Here is a 22,051-nt window from a genome sequence, read left to right on the forward strand (position 1 = left end):
TTTTCATCACTTAAGTCCTTACTAACCCTTCCCCCTAAAAAAGGCCAAAGGAAACAGATTTTCTTTTAAAAATAAAAACCAACCTAACTAACAGAATTGACACACAGACAGAGATATTCTGGCAAACAGTCAGGTATGAAATGTCCCCAAGGGGATGGCAAACCACTGTGCTCAGAGGTACCAGATGAGAACACCTAACATGGGTGTGAGCCAACAGTGACAGCCGTGAGGGGATCTTTAAAACCGACTAGGAGTGGCTGGCACTAGGCCTTCCCTCATCTCCCATTCCACCTCTTGGGAATGGTTTCTACTGCACTGTTACACAGCAGTTCTGAAATTCACACGAAGATGTGGCACTTGATTTCATGCTCGGCCTCACACCAAGCCTCTGTCCTTGGTTCTGTGCTCTGTCCATCCCTGCTCTTCCCTGAAGATTTCAATCCTATCAACAGTAATGATTAGGGAAACAATTCCCAGATCTATGTCTGTTTCAGCTACCTTACTTACCTTACCTTCACCATACCTCTACTCCAACCATGACAGTCCATCATTTTCTCACACTCAATACAGGCAAACTAAACTACTCATCTTTATCAAACAAACAAAAGTTCCTCTGGCTTTGATAACATCAATCCCATTTTTCGGATCACTAGGACCGAAAACCAGGGAGTCATCACAGATCCCCTGGTAACCTCTATCACTTGTACTCAATGCCACAGTGCCACCACAAAGTAGACTACATCTAGTCTGTCCTAAAGACTGTTTATAACCTGAAGAACATGACTGAAGCAACACTATGACACTTGCCAGGCTACTAGGCGAGAAAAACCATATAGCTTCTGCCTGGAGCTTGCTGCTACGTAAGAAGTTCAGCTACCTCAAAACTGCCATGCTTCCTAAGAGGCCATTTGTGGTCCCAACTGTCAGGTCCAAAGTAAACTCCAATTCCCCGAACTCCAAAGGGGAATACACTGCTGGCTGGTTAGAGGTCGCAGTCTGCCATAGCCTGGCAGCTTTCTCTAAGCTTGACAATATGGAAACCCCTTCCTCCCCAGCAAGCCTTCCTGCTCTCTACCTGCCCTTATCTGGAGAATGTCCCTGGGCCTATAGGACTGGCCTTACCTAAACGCTGTCTCTAAACCAGATGCCCAATTCATCTTTAGCTTGACCCTTGGCACAGATCCCTGCTAAGCAGACTCGGGCTAGGGGCTCTGCTATAGGACCCTGCTGCCACATCCTAAGCCTTGTGATAGGAGTGTGCCGCTTAATGCAAAGTAGGGTTTGTCTCCAGGCTCCCAAACCCTATACGTTCCTTATATTCTGGAATAAAGTTGAACTGATTCACCGAAATCTGTCTCCCAGAGGGATGTCTCCGTTCATCCTCAGAGGCTGCCTACAAAGCTTTCTGTCGCCCTTTCTGCCTCTTTCTCCTCTCAAATTGATGGCCGACAGGCTGAGAGGGAAAGTAGACTCCCATAAAAAGGCAGTCCAAACATTCAGAAATGAGCTCAACCTGGACCGTAGGAGAACTTCTGGCTATTAGATAAAAACCAGGATTCCTCAGAAACTTACGAAACTGGCTCTTATCTGCCAAAAAGGAGTCATTTCCCTTACCCCTAGCAAAAGGAACATATGACTCTCCAATTAACATATACCTGTGGTGCCCATCAGCATATCAAGTCCATGCTAGCCTCCAGGTTCACCCAGTCTCTGCTCACAAGTTATACAAGTTGTTATACATTTCAAAGTCCATGCTAGCATCCTAGACCTTCTTCTCACCCCGTCTTGGGCTCTGAACTCTCTCCAGCTCACCAGCTCCTCTCACTACCCACAGCTCCCGCAGTCATGTCGTTAGTTTATATGCCAACTAGGTCCAGCCTTCTAGCTACCCTATCTCTGTCAATCTCAGGGCCATCATCCAGGAGGAAGCACTCATCACCCCAGACTTAGATTGGCAAAACTGAATCTGGGTTCTTTCTAACAGTCATTAAAATCTATTGAACCAAATGTTTTCAGCCAAAGACCACTACACTGCACACTACCTACAGACAAACATCACTCTCACAATATTTTACATCTGTTGGAAAATACATATTGCAAAAGAATTTTCAAAAATAATACATTTTCTCTATACAACAAAAGTCAAAGATCTGCCAGTAGAATAAACACTGTTCTTCAGAGACGAAGAGACCAGAGGCTAAGGAGGTTAACTTTACAGTCTGTCAGTCAGTGGGATGGATGTGCACAGGACTAGGAGCTTGAATCCCAGACTGCTGTGTTTGGATAAAAAGCCCACAGCGCCTCTCCCCTTCCTCGCACAGCCAATCCAGTTGCACAGAACAGAACAACTTGATCTAACCCTCCTGCTCAGTAACAGCACCACTAAGGAAGAGTCTGCCTAACGATTCGTCATCTGAACCTAAGCTCTGCATTTGCTCATCTTTCCTCCTTTATCCTCTATGTCCTTGGACCTCACTCACGCATGCTCACAAGTTCACTCCTCCACAAAGAGCTAACAACACTTCCTTGCTGCTTCTCTCTGGAGTCCTTGTAAGATTTATCAAGTTCATACAGTATTTGGCAGTCTGTCCTGTTTGCATACACAGATCTTCCCTTCTTAGCTGGTATTGAGCTAGCTAACACACGTCCACTGTGATGCTGAGTGCTTATAACCAGTGTAGAGATTATTAACATACTTCCTGTTAATAATCTGAATTTTACCCTTGCTTATTTCCTAAACTAATCCAGCAGCTCTTGTCTGGAGGCTATAACAAAGGACACATATATCCTATACTCTGAAAGAAAGAAGGTCATCCCTTGAAGTGAGGATGCAGCTTCAAGAAGGACATGACAGAACCATTAAGGAGGGCATAGACACTGTCCAGTCAGACAGAATAGCTGAATTAGTCCTGTCCATCAATGGGGGAACAATGCTGGAGCCAGACTGTCCTCATACCTCCCAAGCGCTTTAGTAATAGAAATCATTGCATGGTGAAGTATTACATTCTCTAAGCCAAGCACAACGCAAAGCACACAGCTAACATTAACTGATTTGAAGGGATGATATAGGTTGCACTATGAGGAAAGAATACTCATATCATGTCTACAATAGAAACAAAGAATTAAAAAGATAAAGTATTTTTTTTTTAGGATATATTTATGTGTGTATATGAGTTCTGTCTGCATGTATGCCAGCACGCCAGAAGACAGCATCAGATTCCATTACAGATGGTTGTGAGACACCACATGGTTGCTGGGAATTGAACTCAGGGCCTCTGGAAGAACAGCCACTGCTCTTAACCATTGAGCCATCTCTCGGGCCCAGAAAAGATAAAAAATATTTTCAAGGTTAGCACTTTACAGATCTCAACGATGGCTCAGCATCTAAGAGATCTTACTGTTCTTATAGGGGACCAGAATTTGGTTCCTAGAACATGTATCGAGTGGTTCCTAACCACCTGCCACTCCAGACTGAGGGAATTCAAAGTCCCTCTCTAGTCTCCACAGGCACCTGCACGCCTGTCCACAGACTCACTCACAGACAGACAGACAGACACACGCACACATACAATTAAAAATAAAATAAAATGTTCAACATCAGGAACATTTTTAAAAGTATCACTTAAAGATACTCTGTGCAACCTCTAACTAACAAGACACTTTAGAAATGTTTTTACCAGCAGTGGGAGGAAAAGTTTCACAAATAATCAAGATGTAGATCTCTCAGCAGCCCACAATAAAATGTTTGCTGAAGCTACCAGACTGGCAGAATGCTGCTTCACTTCAAAGTTTCCAGGCAATGGAAATGTTTTCTTGGAAAATACCACCTTTTATTTAGAGAATGTTTGCCACAAACACTTAGTCATTAAGTAACTGAAGGTTTTCTTAAAAGCCATTTAGAGGAAACCAATTTTATGAATGAATGAATGAAATTTCCAGCACCTATAAAGTTAAAAATACACATCTGGTTAAATACATGAGCTCTATCTATATATTTTTCCAGGTAAGATAAATTATGTCTTTTTATTGTTATTATAAGATTTTTCTATAAAAAAAAAACTATAAAGAAAAAGACAAAATCCTTATGTTTATCCCTGAAACAAAGAAATCCAGAATTATTTGATTCCAAACGCCAAGTAATTTTCAAACAGACAAAACATTCATTCATCCATGAAAAGAAGCAGTAATCTCAGCCCAATTTCAGCCACTTCTTTGAGTTCACTTTGAATCAGCTTTTGGTGAAAAAGCAGTGTAAGATGCACATCTATCTCCTCAGTCATCTGCAGTCCCTCACACAGTGAACCTCGAAAGCCACCTCTGACGACCTCTGTAGCCAGCCAGGCCTCACTCTTTCCAACAGAAAAAAGACACACAACATCTACTCCATGCACATGGTCTAGAGTCTGCTCTTTAAAAAAAAAACCTACACAAGGACTGGAGAGATGACTCAGAGGTTAAGAGCACTGGCTGCTCTTCCAGAGGTCCTGAGTTCAATGCCCACCAACCACATGGTGGCTCACAACCATCTACAATGAGATCTGATGCCCTCTTCTGGTGTGCAGGGACACATGCAGGCAGAACACTGTATATATAATAAATAAATAAATAAATCTTTAAAAAAAAAAACCTACACAAACTGCTATTTGTTTTACCTGTTTAATACATCAGTGAGTTTCACGAAACCAGTGTAAGCCAGTTCAAATGCTCCTCTGTGTCTGGACTGTAAAAGGTGCTGCTTAAAGTAATCTCCCATTTCTTTTACCTTAAAAAAAATGAAAAAAATGTTCAATTTATGCTTAATGTACAGATGCATTCATATATACCAGCAATGTAATACCTAGGTATCCATCCCACATTGAGTTATATGACAAATCATGTGTTAAGCACTTTTATGTTATCTTTTGAGACAGTGTCTCAGGCAGCTCAGGCTGGCCTTGAACTTGCTATGTAGTCAGGGATAATACTTGTTCTTCACATCTCCAGTGGGGATTACAAATGTGTGCTAGCCCACTTGCCTTAAACTTTTTATAGCATCTCATTAACTATTCATAATGAAGTCCGTGAAACAATAAATACTACTGTTGTCTGTAGTCCACAACAGGGAAACTTGGGCACAGAAGGGCTACATAATCTAAGGTCCCACAGCAAGTAAGCAGGACAGGAAAGCAGGGAGTCATCCATCTTTAATGCTACACTAGAACTGCCCAATTCATAGCAGGCTCTGTTAGCCCATGTCATTCATTCAACACCAACACAAAAGTCACAAAGAGTAACAAACTCACATACATATTTGGAAACAATTATGTTTGCTCTTCAAATATTTTGCATTTATTGTGGTAAAATATACATAAGAAAATTTACCATTCCAACCATTGTTACAGTGTACAATTCAATGGCGCTGATGAGCAACTGTTACCATTACCCATGCAAAGACCTTTTCATCTTAAACTGAGAAGCCATGTCCATTCATATTGCATTCTAGAGATACACTAAGACTCCAAGCGAGGCTTAGTAAAAGGCTCCTAGGAGTCAATAGGCAGCACTCTGAGTCAACCATGGAATCTGCCAGGATGCCATGCCACCATCCTCAACATGATGTCCTTCTCTAGGTAAGATTAAACACACAACACACCAATTAACTTCAAAGAAAACATAACTGTCAATTGGTTGCATTTGTTCTAAACAAAGAGAGCTGCCGAACTAGTTAATCCAACTGGGCTTTATGTCACTTGCTGATAGATTTGGTGGCTGCTGACTTTCAAAACTCCAGGCTTTATATAAACTCTGGGCCAAAACTGCAAAACTGGACCATATCTGTTCACTGTGCATCCACAGACCAAAGTGTGGTGAACAGGGAAGCTGCCCCACAGGACCTCAGATCTAATTACCCAGAAACACCTTCACCCCAGCAGTGTTCTGCATCCATCAGACACGACAGAGTGAGCCGTAAACGAGCAACCATGCTCAGTGGTCTCGTTTTCCTCTTCTGTACGCTAAGGGCACTGACGGCACTTACCTCATGGACGGCTGTGTTTCAATGACTTAAATAACAAGTTCAGAAGAGGCCGATTATCTATAACCTAATTCAGTTCGACATGAGCTGTCTGTTCTAAACAGAGGAAAGTATCTGCAGTCAGTGCGTATCTGTTCTAGAGAGTGCACGGAGAGAGAGAGAGAGAGCCTGAGACCAACAAAGAACCACACAAGCAGTGCTGGATGAATCTTAAAAACTCTATTCCAGGGTAATATGCTTCTTTTCAAAGCATCATTTCTATCATTACAGATGTAAGAGGTTACAAGAAGGTATTTCAGAACAGATCAAATAAAGACCAATTTAACATATCCTACTTCAGACTTTTTATAGAACTTAGTCAATTCTTTTCCCTAAGCCATTTCAGATACTGTGGCACACTTCGATACAGACTGACCTACTCACGCAGGGCTTCTCTGAGGACTTGAACAGCTCACTGCCTTCCCTCAAGCAGAGGTCACTTTCCCATTGCTTCCTTCACACTATCACCTTTCAAAGGGCTCCACTACAAGGCATATACTAAAACTAGAGCCTTCGGAAGTGTGCCTGTGGGCACTCTAACAGACCTTCAGCCCTAGGCAATCCTGACCTTAGCAGAATGAAGCTCTAAGGATGAGTGATAAGTACACAATTTTCCTTCATTTTATTTCACACTTAATCTCTAAACAAAATTGTGAATTTTTGCCCTTGCAGACATATACAATCATTGTCAAGTGTTTCTGACATCCTGTCCAATGCTGCGGAGCTTACTGAGGCAGATGAAGAAGATGAAAACAGGACGTGTGACCTCAGTAGGCTGTCAGTTTAGACCTGAGGAGAAAACTATCATGCTGGGTTGTAATGAGAGCTACCCAACAGTTCCAAGAAACCAAAGGCCTATCTGCACTAAAATAGAACAGAGTTCACGCTCACATCTAGCACAGGGTATATATGCTTAGGGAGACCAAAAGAGGAGAGGATATTTAGTATGTGAAGAGGCTATACATTAAGCAAATAAACAGTTCCTAAGTAGCTGTTATCAAGCAGACACTTTAATGGGTCCAGATCTAGCATACACAGGCTAGGCTGGCAGACTCGGATGAAGGAGGTTCTGTCCTAGACAGCAGGAAAGACAGGCATGAAGAGGAGGTGAACCCAGTCCCTAAGGGTGGGGGAGTGAGCAGGACAATGGGCTCTGTGAGCAGCAGCTGGACAGGAGCATCCTACAGATATGACACCCTCTGAGTGGGTGACCAGACCACAGAGAACAGAGTTGGCTCAAACCATCAGAAAATGGCTAACAGTAGTAACGATCAGAAACAGAACTTTAAAAACTTAACACATTTACATATTTGTGTGCATGTGGGGGGGGGGTGCCTGCAGAAATCAGGACAGTCAGGGATCAACCTTGGCAGAAGGCACTTTACACACTGAGCCACCTGACTAGCCCAGAGATGTTCCATCTACTCTTTAGAATGGGAAGGTTCTCTGAAACCCCAGTTGTATCACTAGAAACCAGCAAGTTTACAGAGTTCAAAGCGTTTTCTCTGGAGGCTGTGCTATTGTTTTTGCTTTTTGTCAGTTTTTTTCTTTTTGTTTGTTTGTTGTTATTGTTGTTTTGCAAACTTATGATAAAAACATAGATTCTCCCAAGAGGTTTTATTATTATTTTTAATTGATCCAGAATCTCATTTTACAGTTCAGGCTGGCTTGGAACTCACTACACAGCTGAGGCTGGCCCTGAATCCCTGACCATCCTCCTGCCTCAGCCTCTCAAGTACTGGGATTACAGGCATGAGCCAGCATACACACATCTCAGAATATTTAGAAGAAAATGAAGGTAAAAGTGAATAAAAAAAAATAAGACACTAATTTTTAATCTAAAAATTAAACATGTCACTATCTCTTAAATTTAAGATATCCTACTTCAGACTTTTTATAGAACTCTAAAGCAAATTGGCATCTTTTATGGATTTATAGGTCACAAATCCACAGGGTAAACAGCTACTTGCCATGTCTCCAGGCATTTACAGCTTACCATCAGATAAATTAGTAATCTTTAAATGTCTACTTCTGGTTTGACTTTGCCCTATAAAATAGGAACCCTTAATTCAAACTCTGGCTTTAAAGCAAGTCTACAGTAAGGAGACTCTAATTCCATTTTGGTTACATGGGATACTTCACATTTAAACCGAAAACAATAATTAATGTTTAAAACCATTCCTTCTCCATTTTAATGATTTCTAACAATCTGAATTTCTTCAAAATCCAAATATTGTTCCTCTATATAATTACAATGGTTTTCTGGTTGGTGTGCAGACATTGTCTTATCAAAACGTTTAGTTTTTGCTTTTTAGCAGATTCTCAACATGAGCCCTTCCAGCCTGAGTTTTCAAAGGTAACCCTACTTTGTTTCAGTAGTGTATTACTAAGCACTCTGAGGTCAGAGAACCACATGTGAGCCTTCTTAGGTTCCCACAATATCCACGTAGGAAGGCAGTCAATAAATAGACAACTAAATGATGTGTTCTCATCTCAAGTTCACGGCAAGGCTTAAAAGTTACAACTTTTGGACTGGAGAGATGGCTCAGTGGTTAAGGCACTGGCTGCTCTGCCCCACTAGAGGTTCAATTCCCAGCCCCCACCGGGTGGCTCACAACCATCTGTAATGAGATCTGGTGCCCTCTTCTGGCCAGAAGGGACACATGCAGGCAGAACACTGTATACATAATAAATAAATAAATCTTTAAAACAAAGTTATCTTTAACTCATTATAGTTCAATATACTTATTTATAATTTCTAAAATCTAAATATAAACAAATAAAACAAAAAGGCAATTCCTTTATGACTTATGAATACTAATAAATGTAAATTCCACTTGTAATTCATTACAAAAGAAATAATGAAACGAAAGGAAATCAACACGATCAGCACTACCAATCACTCAAGTAACGACAGAATCTATGGCAGGAACATTCTACTCGTTGGCAATATGTTTGTTCACGTGATTTATGTGGTAATAATTACTAGAGGGTATGAGGTGAGGCAGGTATGAAAATTTACCCAGAAGCCTCTTTTTAGTAATATTAGGTGAAATCTCCAATGAAATTGATTTTCAATGTAGAAGTTGTTTTAAAAATCAGTACCAGCCATCACGCTGGGAAGAGGTCCAACAAAATATCAAGCAGAAGTCTATCAGCAAAAGGTAAGGCTAGAAACCTAGACACACACCAGTGAGTCAGGAAACCGTGAGATAGGGCTGTGTGCACAGCTCATTTTGAAGGGTCTCGACTTCCAGCCCTCAAAGAGGCTTTCTCTCTGCCTCTAGGACAGGGACACTATGAAAGGATCTTTCATTGTATGATTAGAGAGCAGGAGGAAGCCAGACATGCCACCAGGTGAAGTTTCCTCTTGAAGAGGCTAGCGAGAGCATACTGCTTCACACCAGATGCTCTACAGGAAAGATCAGGTACTAAACACTTCACACCAAACGCTCTAAGGGAAGGATCAGGTACTAAACACTTCACACCAGATGCTCTACAGGAAAGATCAGGTACTAAACACTTCACACCAAATGTTCTACAGGAAGGATCAGGTACTAAACACTTCACACCAGATGCTCTACAGGAAAGATCAGGTACTAAACACTTCACACCAAATGTTCTACAGGAAGGATCAGGTACTAAACACTTTACACCAGATGCTCTACAGGGAAAGATCAGGTACTAAACACTTCACACCAGATGCTCTACAGGAAAGATCAGGTACTAAACATTTCACACCAAATGCCCTACGGGAAGGATCAGGTACTAAATACTTCACACCAAATGCCTTACGGGAAGGATCAAGTACTAAACACTTAAAAATAAAAAAGTTATCTTCCATTGCTCCTTCAGTAGAGAAAACTGGCTTAGGTAATGGAGAAGGGGGAAATCCAACTTAAAGAACACTTAAATGAGCTGCTCAGAACAAAGAGAGCACTGTGCCAGGGGAAGCCATGATGGGAAGGAGAGAACTGGGTTCCCACCTGAGGGAGGCTAGACACGAGCTTTGTGGTCTTTGGCAAAGCAGGTGATGACAACCAGGGCTTCAGTCTCCTCCTATCTCAGGGGGCTGGAGAGCATCGCGGCAATGATCCTTCCATGAACCAAGCACTGAGCACTCAGAACAAAAGACAAGTACCAGCTCTCCTCTCGGACGGCAACACCAGTCCCCAAACTGTCCCCCTGCTGCCTGTCCGCCTGCTGTAAATCACGATCATGTGTGCCATGTAAGAACCACCCCTTAACAAAGGCATAAAACCAGGGTGACCTTCAAAGAACTGGGGGGTGAGGAAGGTGAGAGAGGAGACTCCTGAGAACCAGTAACTTAACTCTACAGGAGAGGGTGCTGCAGTCACACTCATCAGAGAGTACACTCTCAGACTGATGGTTTGTCACCAGCTACAGCAAAGGTAGCTTTGCCAGAACAACTATGTCCCTGGATGTATGGATGAATTTCCTTAGGTATGGCCAGGTGCCCTGATGTAAACTAAATGCTCTTCTGTCCGTTCTATTTTTAATTCTTGAAAGAATCAAGTACATGGGACTATTTCTTATTTATAGAAGCAGAATTTACAACTAGCTGTCTTTCCAGCACTCGGAAGGCCAGCCTGGGCTACATAACAAGACCTTGTCTCACAAGCGAGGAAGTGGGAAGGATGACGAGCTAGCTCAGCAGTTCAGAGCACTACTGTTCTTCCAAAAGGATCCCAGGGTTCAATTCCCAGCATCCACATGGTGGCTCATAAGCACTTGCAATTCCAGTTCTGGGGATCTGATGCCCTCTTCTGGCCTCCACAGGCACCTAGAACACAACTACGCACGTGGATATGATAGCAAACACTGACAAAATAAACAAACCTAAAATATTTAAATTAAAAACACTTTTTTTAAAGGAAGCAATTTTATGTTTAGAAAAGAAGAAACCCTATAGTAATGTAAATGACATTAATGCCTGGATGACAGGACTTTCATGGACTAAATGTGCCTAAGCTAAGACGACATTTGTTTAAAAGCCAAGAGTAAAGCTTTCCACAGAGAATAGTTTCTATTAGCACACGGCAGTGACATGACCCCATTCTTCATCAAGCCAGTGGTGTCTTCTCACACAGCTACATGTGAGCTTATCATGTAAACACCGCCCTGGAAGACTACGTGCGTCGTCAGAACCTCCATTCTGTGATGCTTTTTTATTAATGGGCAGAAGTCTATTTAGACATGCAAACAGCCACTGAAGAATTCTTTAGTTTATGTGACTATTTATTTGTTATTTTTAGTTTCTTTTTTTAAAAAACCAAACATGTCTTTTACGTTAGTTCCCAATTTTAACATGGTTGTTCCACATGAAGTCATTACAATACAAACTTTGGGTATCATGGAAAGGGTGTCAAGGCAAAATAATTTTCATGGAGAGCTTTCAAGTTTTTAAGAGCTTTCTCAGTTACAATAAAAAGCAAAATGTTTTCCTCAATTTGTCCTTGAAAGGAGAAGTTGACAAGTCAAGGACTCAGCACATGCTCACTTCCTAACAAGATGGTGGATTCACACCAGTGAAATGGCTGATCATAACTGGATTCCTCAGCAAGAAATGGGCACTGGCACTCCTGCCAGTCAGAGCAATGACTCCAGCAACTGTGGACAGCAAGGCCTATTTAATCTGGACGAGACTGAGGAAGGAACAGGCCGCCCACAACGGGCTAGTCGCCTTTGCCCTGTGCTTTTCCAAGGTCTTGCAACATCACTGGCCCAGCTGTTAGCCAGATGCAAGCACATGCGCCCGAGTGTGAGAATAAAAACATTAGCATTGTTTCCATGGCGCTAGTCACAGGGTTATTGTAAGAATAATCAGCATTAGCATACTACAGTATTTGTTTTGTTCTTGAATGTTGTAATACCCTACGGGGGGAAATTATCTTTATTTGAAAAAGGTTAAAAATGAAAGTGCATGCTATATATCTTTGCTGGCAAACTGTGGGAAATGGATTTGTTGAAACCATATGGAAAGGAAGAAGGAATCAATTAAAAACAAAAATCTAATAAATCTACAATATTTCCAAATGAAATGCCTGTGGTAAGCTAGTTTCTTGTAAACACAGCCCCAGATGCTGAGCTAACTTGTGGTCTGAAGAGAAAGTCAGCCAAAAGCATCCAGGGCTGCAACTTTATTACTGAAGGGGGAACAAGAGAGCATGAGCAAGCAATGCTACTTTTTTATTCCTTGAAAATTTTAAGAGACATGTAGAGTCTTACTAAACAGATCATTTCAGCTGGAATTCAAGTTTATGTATGCTAAAGAGATAAAAATTTAAATAATAATGCTGCAGTCAAAAGTGAGGCAAATCTATAGCTATTGATATAAAATTTCTTAAAATGCCACATTTTAAAAATATGTTAAGATCTAATATCCTAAAATTACCATGAACCTTTTTAAGCTGGTATCTGTAAATAAAAGGTTCGAAGCCTTTTTTAAAAGTTGATCCGCAAATAACAGCTTAGACCCTGGCCACAGACAATACCTGGAGGGATGACCATCATCTTACCTGCGGCACTGTTAGTAACACATCAGAAGATTCTGGCACAGGCTGCATGGGGAGAAGCTGGCAGAGTGTGCCTAGAAGTAAAGCGACTTCCTTCATACTCCTCCAGCAGCACACCAGGACCATCTGAGCAGTGACATCACACGTGGTTCCTTCTTTACCTTAAGGAACAAAACAAAACCATTGCAACACCAGCTATGATTCCTCACATCCCAGTTTTCTTAGAACACACTTATTCGTAATTTCCCCAAGAATGATTTGTTTGAACAAACCAATTTGTCATATGTTCTATTTATTCAGAGAAAACAAAATACGCTAACATTTGTAGAGTACATGCTATGAGGGGGAAGCATGCTAATTTTTGAATTTGTTACTTTCAAAAAAACTTAAAATGAAACACACTACCTCCTCAAAACTTAGGACTAGCATTTGAATGTTACTGAGGCAAACTTTGCACCTCTCTGGCACCCAAAAAGCACTGCGTGCTTGAGTATTTAAAAGGAAAAAAAAGTACTTCTTGTTTACTTTGGTGAGAACGGTTCCTTTATCAGGTAAGGAGTGGATAAAAATTTAGTTGTTGTTTGTTTTAGCTTTGTTTTTTTACACACAGGCTCTCCAAACTCACACCCTCCTGACAGAGAGACAGAGAGAGAGAGAGAGAGAGAGAGAGAGAGAGAGAGAGAATATGCCACATGTGTGGAGCTGGAGTTACAGGCCACTGGGAGCCACTTGACACGGTGCTGGAACTGAACCCAGGTCCTCGGGAAGAGCAAGTACTCTGAACCACAGAGCTACTTCTCCAGCCCCTAGGACAGGACTTTTCCTATTTCTGTCTTTGTTTTTAATGCACATGGGTGCTAGGCTTTGCCTGCTTGTGTACCTGTGCCCTGCATGCGTGCCTGGTGCCCACAGAGGCCAAAGGAAAGCACGGGATCCTCTGGAACTAGAGTTACAGATAGTTGTGACTAACACGTGGATGCTGGGGTTGCATCCGGATCCTTCAAAGGAACAGACAGTGCTCTTGACTGCTCAGCTCTCTCTCCAACCCAAGACAAACTTTTACAATCAATAGACTATACCAATTACCTTTTAAAATGTGTTTAATCACAAGGCAAACAAGCTAAGTGTCCTCCTGTTTACTCTCTTATCCTAGTCTCAGGTGTATTTTAGTACTGACATTAAAAAAAAAATCCTATTAAGGCAAAGAAGGAAGTTAACAAAACCATTTATTCTCTCTCCCTTTATAAAGAAAAGCTCCCTAAGCTAAAAGAAAAACGCACTTACACATAAACACACAGCATGGCTGGAATGGCGTATACACAAAATGGTAGCAGGGTAGAACTGGGGAAGAAATGGAACACAGCTTTACTCCGTTTTAAATTTATATTTCACTATTACAGTGAAAACCTATTTTTGTAATTTTAAAAATACAATTGCAAAGAGATTGTTTAGCAAGACAATAACCCCACCTAGTGGAGAACACAGTCACAGGGTAAATCACGAAGAAATTACTTCCTGTGATAACTTTTTTCAGTAACAACTGATAAAGCAAGCCATGCAGACTGGGATTCTGGCGGCTTGGTGTAACACAGAAGTCCACATTCTGCTTGGGGATAAGGTTTCCTTTAAAAGGATGCTGACTTCAAGAACTCCCACAGAAGACAGCAGGGAACTATGCAGCAGGGAGAAGGGGAGGCCAGATCCATCAGCATCCTGTGTCCCTCACTTCCCAGCTGGGCTACTCAAGAGTTTTATGCTCAAAAGCTTTGTGTTGTAGCATCATCTATGTTGAACTAAGGCATATCATTTTCTGATAAAGCTCTTACAAAGTCATTCTAAAACCCAAATTGAAAAGAAAAGTCTAGCCGGGTGGTGGTGGCACACGCCTTTAATCCCAGCACTTGGGAGGCAGAGCCAGGTGGATCTCTGTGAGTTCGAGGCCAGCCTGGGCTACCAAGTGAGTTCCAGGAAAGGCACAAAGCGACACAGAGAAACCCTGTCTCAAAAAACCAAAAAAAAAAAAAAAAAAAAAAAACGAAAAGAAAAGAAAAGTCTTTGTTTTCCAGAAATGTTCTGCAAATCTAAACTCTTTTATTATATCCAAAGGGCATTCTGGGGCTGGAAAGATGGCTCAGCAGTTAAGAGTGTGTACTGCTGTTATAGTACCCAAGTTGGGTTGAAGCATCCACATCAAGCAATCAAGCAATTCACAACTGCCTGTAACTTCAGCTCCAAGAAGATCTTACACTTCTGACCTCCACAGGCACCTGCACTTAGGTATTCACACACACACACACACACACACACACACACACACACACACACACACACACACACTTTAAAACAAAACAATAAAAGACAGTCTACACATTTTACATTACTAAAATACTTGTAGTCATCCTCCCCACCCCAGGACACAAACACCAAGACACCCAACTGATTACAGTATCCATTTCATGCATCTTACCTTTGACTTCTGTACAACAATCAATATTTGAGACACTGGTACTCAAGTCCTCCAAGTCAAAGCTGTCACATTCTTTCATTAGTTTGGCTTGGTTAAAGTAATCATTAGTATCCCGTGGTTGAATCTCATTGAGAATCACTTGCAAGCGGTTTGCTGACTCTGAAGAAAAGATACGCACTCATGAACACCAACTTCCATGTCGTGCAGATTTCCCTGAACTAACTCCAAGTTGCTGCAGTTTCCAACAGCGGCAATACCTGTGCTCACAGGATGGCTGACAGGAAGTTACTTACATAGGGTCTTCATGGTACTAGAGTGTGCTCTTAACAAAGTCCAGACTGAAGACATGACACACACACAGTCAAACACCCCCATTCACAGGCTGCCATCGCCTTTCCCATAGAGTGACAATGCTTACTCTTGTGAGGGAAGTACAGTAAGATTGGTTTGCCTAGCCTACAATGTAAGTCAGCAAGATTCAAAGATAAAAATGTGTTCTAATATCTAAAAAAATCAATACCACACAATCTTTTGCAACATAGGCATATAAAAATTCCATATTTGGTTTAGAAAAGTGAAAGACACAGCTGTCTCAGCATGCTGCACACTGCCAATGTTTCGTGCAATGTCTTTTAGTAAACTCCAGGAAGACGGCCTTCATTCACTGTGAGTCACCAGTGCCTAGAGATTCGGGGGAATTGGGCTGAACGAATGGGATGATGGATGGGTAGTTAGAAGCCACCCAAGCTCTAATTTTTAAAAAGTACTAAATCAGAGGGAATGAACAGAAAAATCTAAGAGGCGGTAAAGATTAGATACATCTATTCAGGCACTATGGGAAATACACAGGCTCAAACTCTGTTAATAGCCATTCAACCAACACATATACTCATTGGTTGAGTCCTTGAAATTTTGTCAAAAAAGCAGATTTTAACAGCCAGGAAAAAATAACACCGCCTCCCCTTCCCCCTCCCAACCCTTCCAAAAAGCTATGAGAAGAGTAAAGGAAAACAGAAACAACCAGAAAGGTTTTCGAAATCCTACCCATCCAACTATGGCTCTCAGGCAGACCCTCTTCTGGGGGTTCAGAATATATGGCCTATAAAACAGGGACGTGGCAGGAAGAAAATATAAAGACCAAGGCAAGGGAGGCGAAATTCAGGAAAAGTCTGTGAGGTAAAATAGTATCTAGATCAACCTTTTCAAATTTAAAATATTTTTATTCTTTCCAAATTTTTTCATGCAGTGAATTTGGATCATATTCTTTCCCCTCCCCCAAAGCTCCTCCCCACCTACTCTTAAATAATAACAAAACTCCTTATCATACTCTACAAGACTGACCCACATTAGGGAATTGAAACATTCAGGATTGCTCATTAAGAATCGACCAGTACTTGCCTGAGCCAAATATTCGAGATTTACCATCTAAGTAGGAAAACTAAAGTATCAAGATCAATACTGAGGTATGAGTTGGAATAAACTAACTGTCTTGGTATCGTGAATCATCACTACTTTTCATCGCAAGGCAAGAACACAGAGGCACCATTCCTGTAAAGTAAGTTCCATGAAGGACAGCTCCTGGGGCGAGGAGCATTAGGAGACAAACCACCCCAGGGCACGGTCGGAGGGCACTGCAGTGTCAAAGTGGGACAGCACAAAGGGCTAAAGACGATGTGTCATTCAAATGGTAACTGACATGACTAGGAAAAGGTCATCTGAACTTTATTAGAAGGAAATGGAAGAAGGGAAATCCATAGGGAAGCACTTAGGATAACCTAAGAAAACAAAAATTACCTGGAGAGGGTGAGAAAGGTGCAGAGAAAAAAAAAAGATTTAGGAGTTTTTAAGGGTAACCCTGAAAGAAAATGGAAATGGGCATGAGAAGGGAGACTTCCAAGCAGTCCTAGACCCCTGACTTGCATGCAGATCCACGGGAGGAACATATGCAAAGAGGCGGGGACTGGGAAGGCAAAAGCAGATGAAACTTCCTAAATTCAATCTAGAGAACTATTTCCTTCCATTCCTTCTCAAGAATTGCTCTTTGTCCATTTCCAATTCCTAGTAAGCAGTCTTCTCTACCCACCTCACACATATGGACTACCTGCTCTGAAAAACAGTACTATAAAACCCAATCTATCTTGTTTATTACCTGGTTCTCTGGAGCTGGGGTCATTTCATATATACAGTGTTTACAACTCTAATAGATGTTAATCTAATAGATATTGGTTACACAAATGGGACTAATGATAAATATAATTTTTTGTTTGTTTGGGTTTTTTGTTTGTTTTTGAGATAGGGTTTCTCTGAGTAGCATTGGCACCTTTCCTGGAACTCACTCTGTAGACCAGGCTGACCTCGAACTCACTGAGATCAACATACCTCTGCCTCCTGAGTGCTGGGATTAAAGGCATGTGCTACCAATCGCCCAACGTAATGAATATAATTCTATAGCATATTGGGATCATATTCACTTTACATGACCCTCTCCTGTCCTCCTCACTCCCACTGATCCCCTTTGTCCCAACTCGTCCCTCGTCTACTTTCATGCCCTCCTCTTTTTCTTTGTAACTCACTGAATTACATTAAGTCTGCCTGTGGGAAGATGGGTGAGTTTGTTTATAGGAACAGACACACCTTACCAGTAACTACACCACTCTGTAAAATGTCTCTCCTGCCAGGGGCTACTTTTTAATAGTTAAAAATATTACTAAAAAAATTAGACATAGCATGAAAAAGATTTTTCCCTGAATTTAATTTTTGTATCTCTCCAAAAGAATAACGAGATAGAGACGGAGACAGAATCGCATTGGCTCTCGGCAGCTGACCTGAGTCGGTGTCCATAGGGATGAGGCCTTCAGGGGAGGAGCTCTGGATGACAGGAGACACCACAGCAGAAAGCCTGTAGGCCAGCAGCAAAAGCCTCTCCACCACCAGCCTCCACTCGCTCACCAACTGCAGGGCACTGCAGCAAACACAGTAGAGACATTATACTCAAAAGCAAAAAACTCATCTTAGAAATGAATGAACACAAAAAAGGAGCTGAAAGAATCTGTGGCTTAAAACTGTGGGATATATGAAATATTAGGGACTTAAAAATAGGCATATATGGGTAGACAATGAAATCTAATTTTCAATTCTTTTTAGGACACACTCCAGTAAGAAGCTAAATGCCACATATACGTGTATTTCTAAACAAGAAAGCTGTGGGTATTCTTACTTCAAAGGCAACCTCTGGAAAGCTCTTGTTATGCAGTGGACTCTCCCATACATTGGAAATGAGGATGCAGCCTGAAGCAGAGAGTTCTCAGCCTGAGATATTTCATCCTCAAGATTTTCCATCAAGCACTTCATAACTAGAAAAGGAAGCAAACAGAAACTGAAACAGCCTCAGTTATAAACACTTATAGGAAAGAAAGCACACCCAGCTCAACTAAATATTATACTAGGGCAGTGGTTCTCAATCTTTAACACAGTTCCTCACTTGGGCTGACCCCCAACCATAAAATCATTTCATTGCTACTTCATAACTGTAATTTTGAGACTGTTATGAATCATAATGTGATTATCTGTGTTTTCCAATGGTCTTGGGTGACCCTTGTGAAAGGGTCATAATCCACAGGTTGAGGACCACTGTACTAGAGGTTTTGTGAGTGTACACATATGTGCACACGTGCAGATGTGCAGGTGGAAGCCAGACAGCAATGGTGGACACCTTCCCTGACCTCTCTACCTTACTTTCTGAAGAAAGACCTTTCACTGAACCTCTGAGTCACTGATTCAGGAAGGCTGGCTGGCTGGTTAGCCTCAAGATGCTCCCTGTCTCTGCCTCCCCAGGCTGGAATGACAGATGCACACTGCCACACCTGGCTTTTTATAGGCACTGACAAGTCCACCTCAGGCCCCCAGGTGTGCACAGCTAGGACTCCACTGAGTCATCTGCCCAGGCCCACATCAGGGGTTTAGAACCAAAGGTTTTTCAGGGCTATCAAAGCCTGTTAACAATTTCTAGTTAAGACACCATTAAAGAATGGAATGCATTCCCTTAACTGCCAGGATTAATGGCATTCACTCTGACCAATCCTTTTAGATACCCTCTAGCTGAGTGTCGAACTCCAGGACTGTGTAGCATGGCCAATTTGACCAAAAGTGATACTTAGTAACGGTATAATCACGATACAACTCAGACACCATGCAATTCATACATTTCAAATGCACAAGTTGGGCCAGTAAGATAATTCAGTGGGTAAAGGAGCTTTCAATCAAACCTGACAACCTGAGTTGGATCCCCAGGTCCCATGTAGTAGAAGAGAAATCTACACTCTTGGGTGTATGCACACACACACAAATGCAATAAAAACTAAGAGTGTACAGTTGGTGGCTGGAGAGATAGCTCTGGGGTTAAGAGCACTGACTGCTCTTCTAGAGGACCCGAGTTCAATTCCCAGCATCTACATGGCGGCTCACACCTGTCTGTAACTCCAGTTTCAGGGGACCCCGACATCCATGGCAAAAACACAAATGCACATAAAAATAAAATTATTTATATATATATATATATTATATATATATATATATATAGAGAGAGAGAGAGAGAGTGTACAGTCAATTTTTTCCATTGTCAGATATATGCAAACACTATTCCACAACATTTTTACTGCCGACTGACACATATATACACAAAACTAAAACAGAACCCTTCATTCAGAAGCAACAGTCACTCTCCTCACGGTAGTTCTACCCTTGCTCTGTGCTAGGTAACTACTGACTTTTTCTGTCCCCACAGATCTGCCTATTCTTAGCCAGGTGTGGTGACAGATACTGTCTGTAATGCTGGAACTTGGGAAGCTGAGGTGGGGAGATCAGGAGTTCAGGACCAGCCTGGCTACATAGCGAGTTGGAGGCCAGCCTGGGCTATATGAGATCCTGTCTAAAAAAACAAAAAGAAAAAAAAAAAAAAGATTTGCCTAGTCTAGACAGATCATAAATAGAATAAAATAACACATGACTGACTCTGATCACTTATCATCATGTTTTCAAAGTTCATCAAAGCTGTATCAATAATTCATTCTTTCCTATGGCTGAATAGGAGTCCACTGTACAGGCGGACACATTTTTACATATCCACTCAGCAGCTGATATGCACATGGCTTATTGCCACTTTCAGACAAGTCTGAATAGTGCTGCTACAGACACTCTTGTACAGCTCCTGTCTGGGTGTGGACTTTCATTTCCCAGGTGTTTACAGGCTGAAGGTTTGTGTGCACCCTCCATCCTTGTGGGGCATATCTATTTTCTCCACAACCTCCAGGACATTTATAATCTGGGGGGTTCTCCTTGGCTACCCCGTTGGAATGAAGTCTTTGTGCTCTGTGATTTCGGTCTGCATTTCCCTGCAGGCCGATGGTACTGAGTGTTGCTCCCTGTCCTTGCAGTTTGCTTGTCTAGCAGGCACGACGTCCTGGGCTCAGTTCCGGTGCTTCACTGCGTAACTGGGAAGGCAGGAGGAGCAGAAGCTCAAGATCACCCTTGGCTACGCAGCAAGTTTCAGGCTGACCCAGGCTATAAGAGCTCTGTTAAAGAGAGTAGGAAGTCCGGGAGGGAGGATGAGAGTTGGCTGTGTTATACAAGCATGAAGCTCTCAGCTGGAATCACCAGCACTGATACAAAGTTGGCATGGTGGCACACATATGTAATCCCAGTGGAGGGATGGGACACAGAAACAGGCAGAGTCTAGCAGAAATGTAAGTGCCACGTTCAAAGAGCCTCTGTCTCAACAATTAAGGTGGGGCACTGGAGAGACAGCCCAATGCTATCTTGCTCCACAAGCATGTGGAGCTGAGTTCCAATCCGAGAGCTGGGTCCTGGCAGAGCCTACAACCCTAGCACTGTGAAGATGGACAGGAGGGTCTCTGGGGCTTCTGGCCACTGGTGCAGCTCCAGGTTCAGGGAGGGACCTTGTTTTGTGGGAAGAAACCCCAGAGTGATAGGACAGGACATCAAATCTTCTCTGGCCCCCATGTACATGCATACACGTGCACGTACCACACAAATGCACTCACGAACAATATTTCAAGTTTTAATGTTTTAAAATAAGGTGGAGAAGTGATTGAGGAAAATATCCCAACAAAGTAACTCTGCTCTGTTCAGACATAATGAGGATGGTTTATCTGTGGTCACAGCAGAACTATCATACAAAAACCGCACACTCGGAGTGGAGAAAGAAAAGATGCCCCTTTTGAATGTGTCCTTCAGTGTGTCTAATTACATAGCATAAGTCTTCTGATTAGAAATAGGTGAGCATAGTGGTGTACGCCTTTAATCCCAGCACTCAGGAGGCAGAGGCAGGCAGATCTCTGTGAGTTCGAGGCCAGCGTGGTCTACACAGCTAGTTTCAATACAGTTAAGGCCATTAAACAGAGAAATCCTATCTCAAAAAAACAAAACAAAAAAAGGGAAAGGAAAAAAGAAAGACAGGAAAAGAAAATAAACAGGTGTTAAAGAGGAGTAAATTATTAATGTGCATAAATGGTACTGGTGTTCTTATGTGCTGGCAAACTCTTAAAAACAAGGAAATATGAAACTATTGGTTACTCTAAAGAAAAAGAAATTAAAATACAGGGTTTGCTAAGTGACAGCACAAGATCGCTTTCTCAATACAAACCCACTAACGTGTTCCTTTCCAGCACGGCAGCCTTCTTTCCAGCTCCACGTGTGAGCTGCTGTGCAGAGGCGGCAGTCAGGGAGGCTGGCAGAGCATCCTGCCATATGAGCAAGTTCAGCAGGTAGGAGGCTGTCACACAGTCGTAGGGTTTCGCGCTGGTGCTGAGTTCCAATGCTGCCTGGAACAGGTCTTGCAGCTTCTCAGAATCCTAGAGCAGAGCACAGTCTCGGTCACCACAGCAGAGAGGAACTACGGTGTACTTAAGTCCATACACACCTCTGGCTGGGACTCAATGAGAACATTAATGACTATGGACTGCTTTTCTCCATGAACAC

General features: G+C 42.1%; 1 protein-coding gene across 3 annotated transcripts in view; it reads right to left on the reverse strand.

Moving 5' to 3' along the window:
- Nucleotides 1-22,051, reverse strand: part of Thada (THADA armadillo repeat containing) — a 294,771-nt gene that overhangs the window by 236,808 nt on the left and 35,912 nt on the right. For all 3 annotated transcript variants that reach the window (XM_006990503.4, XM_076558882.1, XM_076558883.1), the window contains 6 exons: nucleotides 21,717-21,924; nucleotides 18,273-18,408; nucleotides 17,881-18,017; nucleotides 15,056-15,214; nucleotides 12,592-12,749; nucleotides 4,653-4,762 (listed from right to left, as the gene is read on the reverse strand). In XM_006990503.4, the coding sequence (XP_006990565.1) occupies nucleotides 4,653-4,762; nucleotides 12,592-12,749; nucleotides 15,056-15,214; nucleotides 17,881-18,017; nucleotides 18,273-18,408; nucleotides 21,717-21,924 (908 nt within the window). The remainder of the gene's footprint in view (nucleotides 1-4,652; nucleotides 4,763-12,591; nucleotides 12,750-15,055; nucleotides 15,215-17,880; nucleotides 18,018-18,272; nucleotides 18,409-21,716; nucleotides 21,925-22,051) is intronic.

Source organism: Peromyscus maniculatus, chromosome 22 (genome assembly GCF_049852395.1).
Source record: "Peromyscus maniculatus bairdii isolate BWxNUB_F1_BW_parent chromosome 22, HU_Pman_BW_mat_3.1, whole genome shotgun sequence".
Taxonomy (NCBI): Eukaryota; Metazoa; Chordata; class Mammalia; order Rodentia; family Cricetidae; genus Peromyscus; species Peromyscus maniculatus.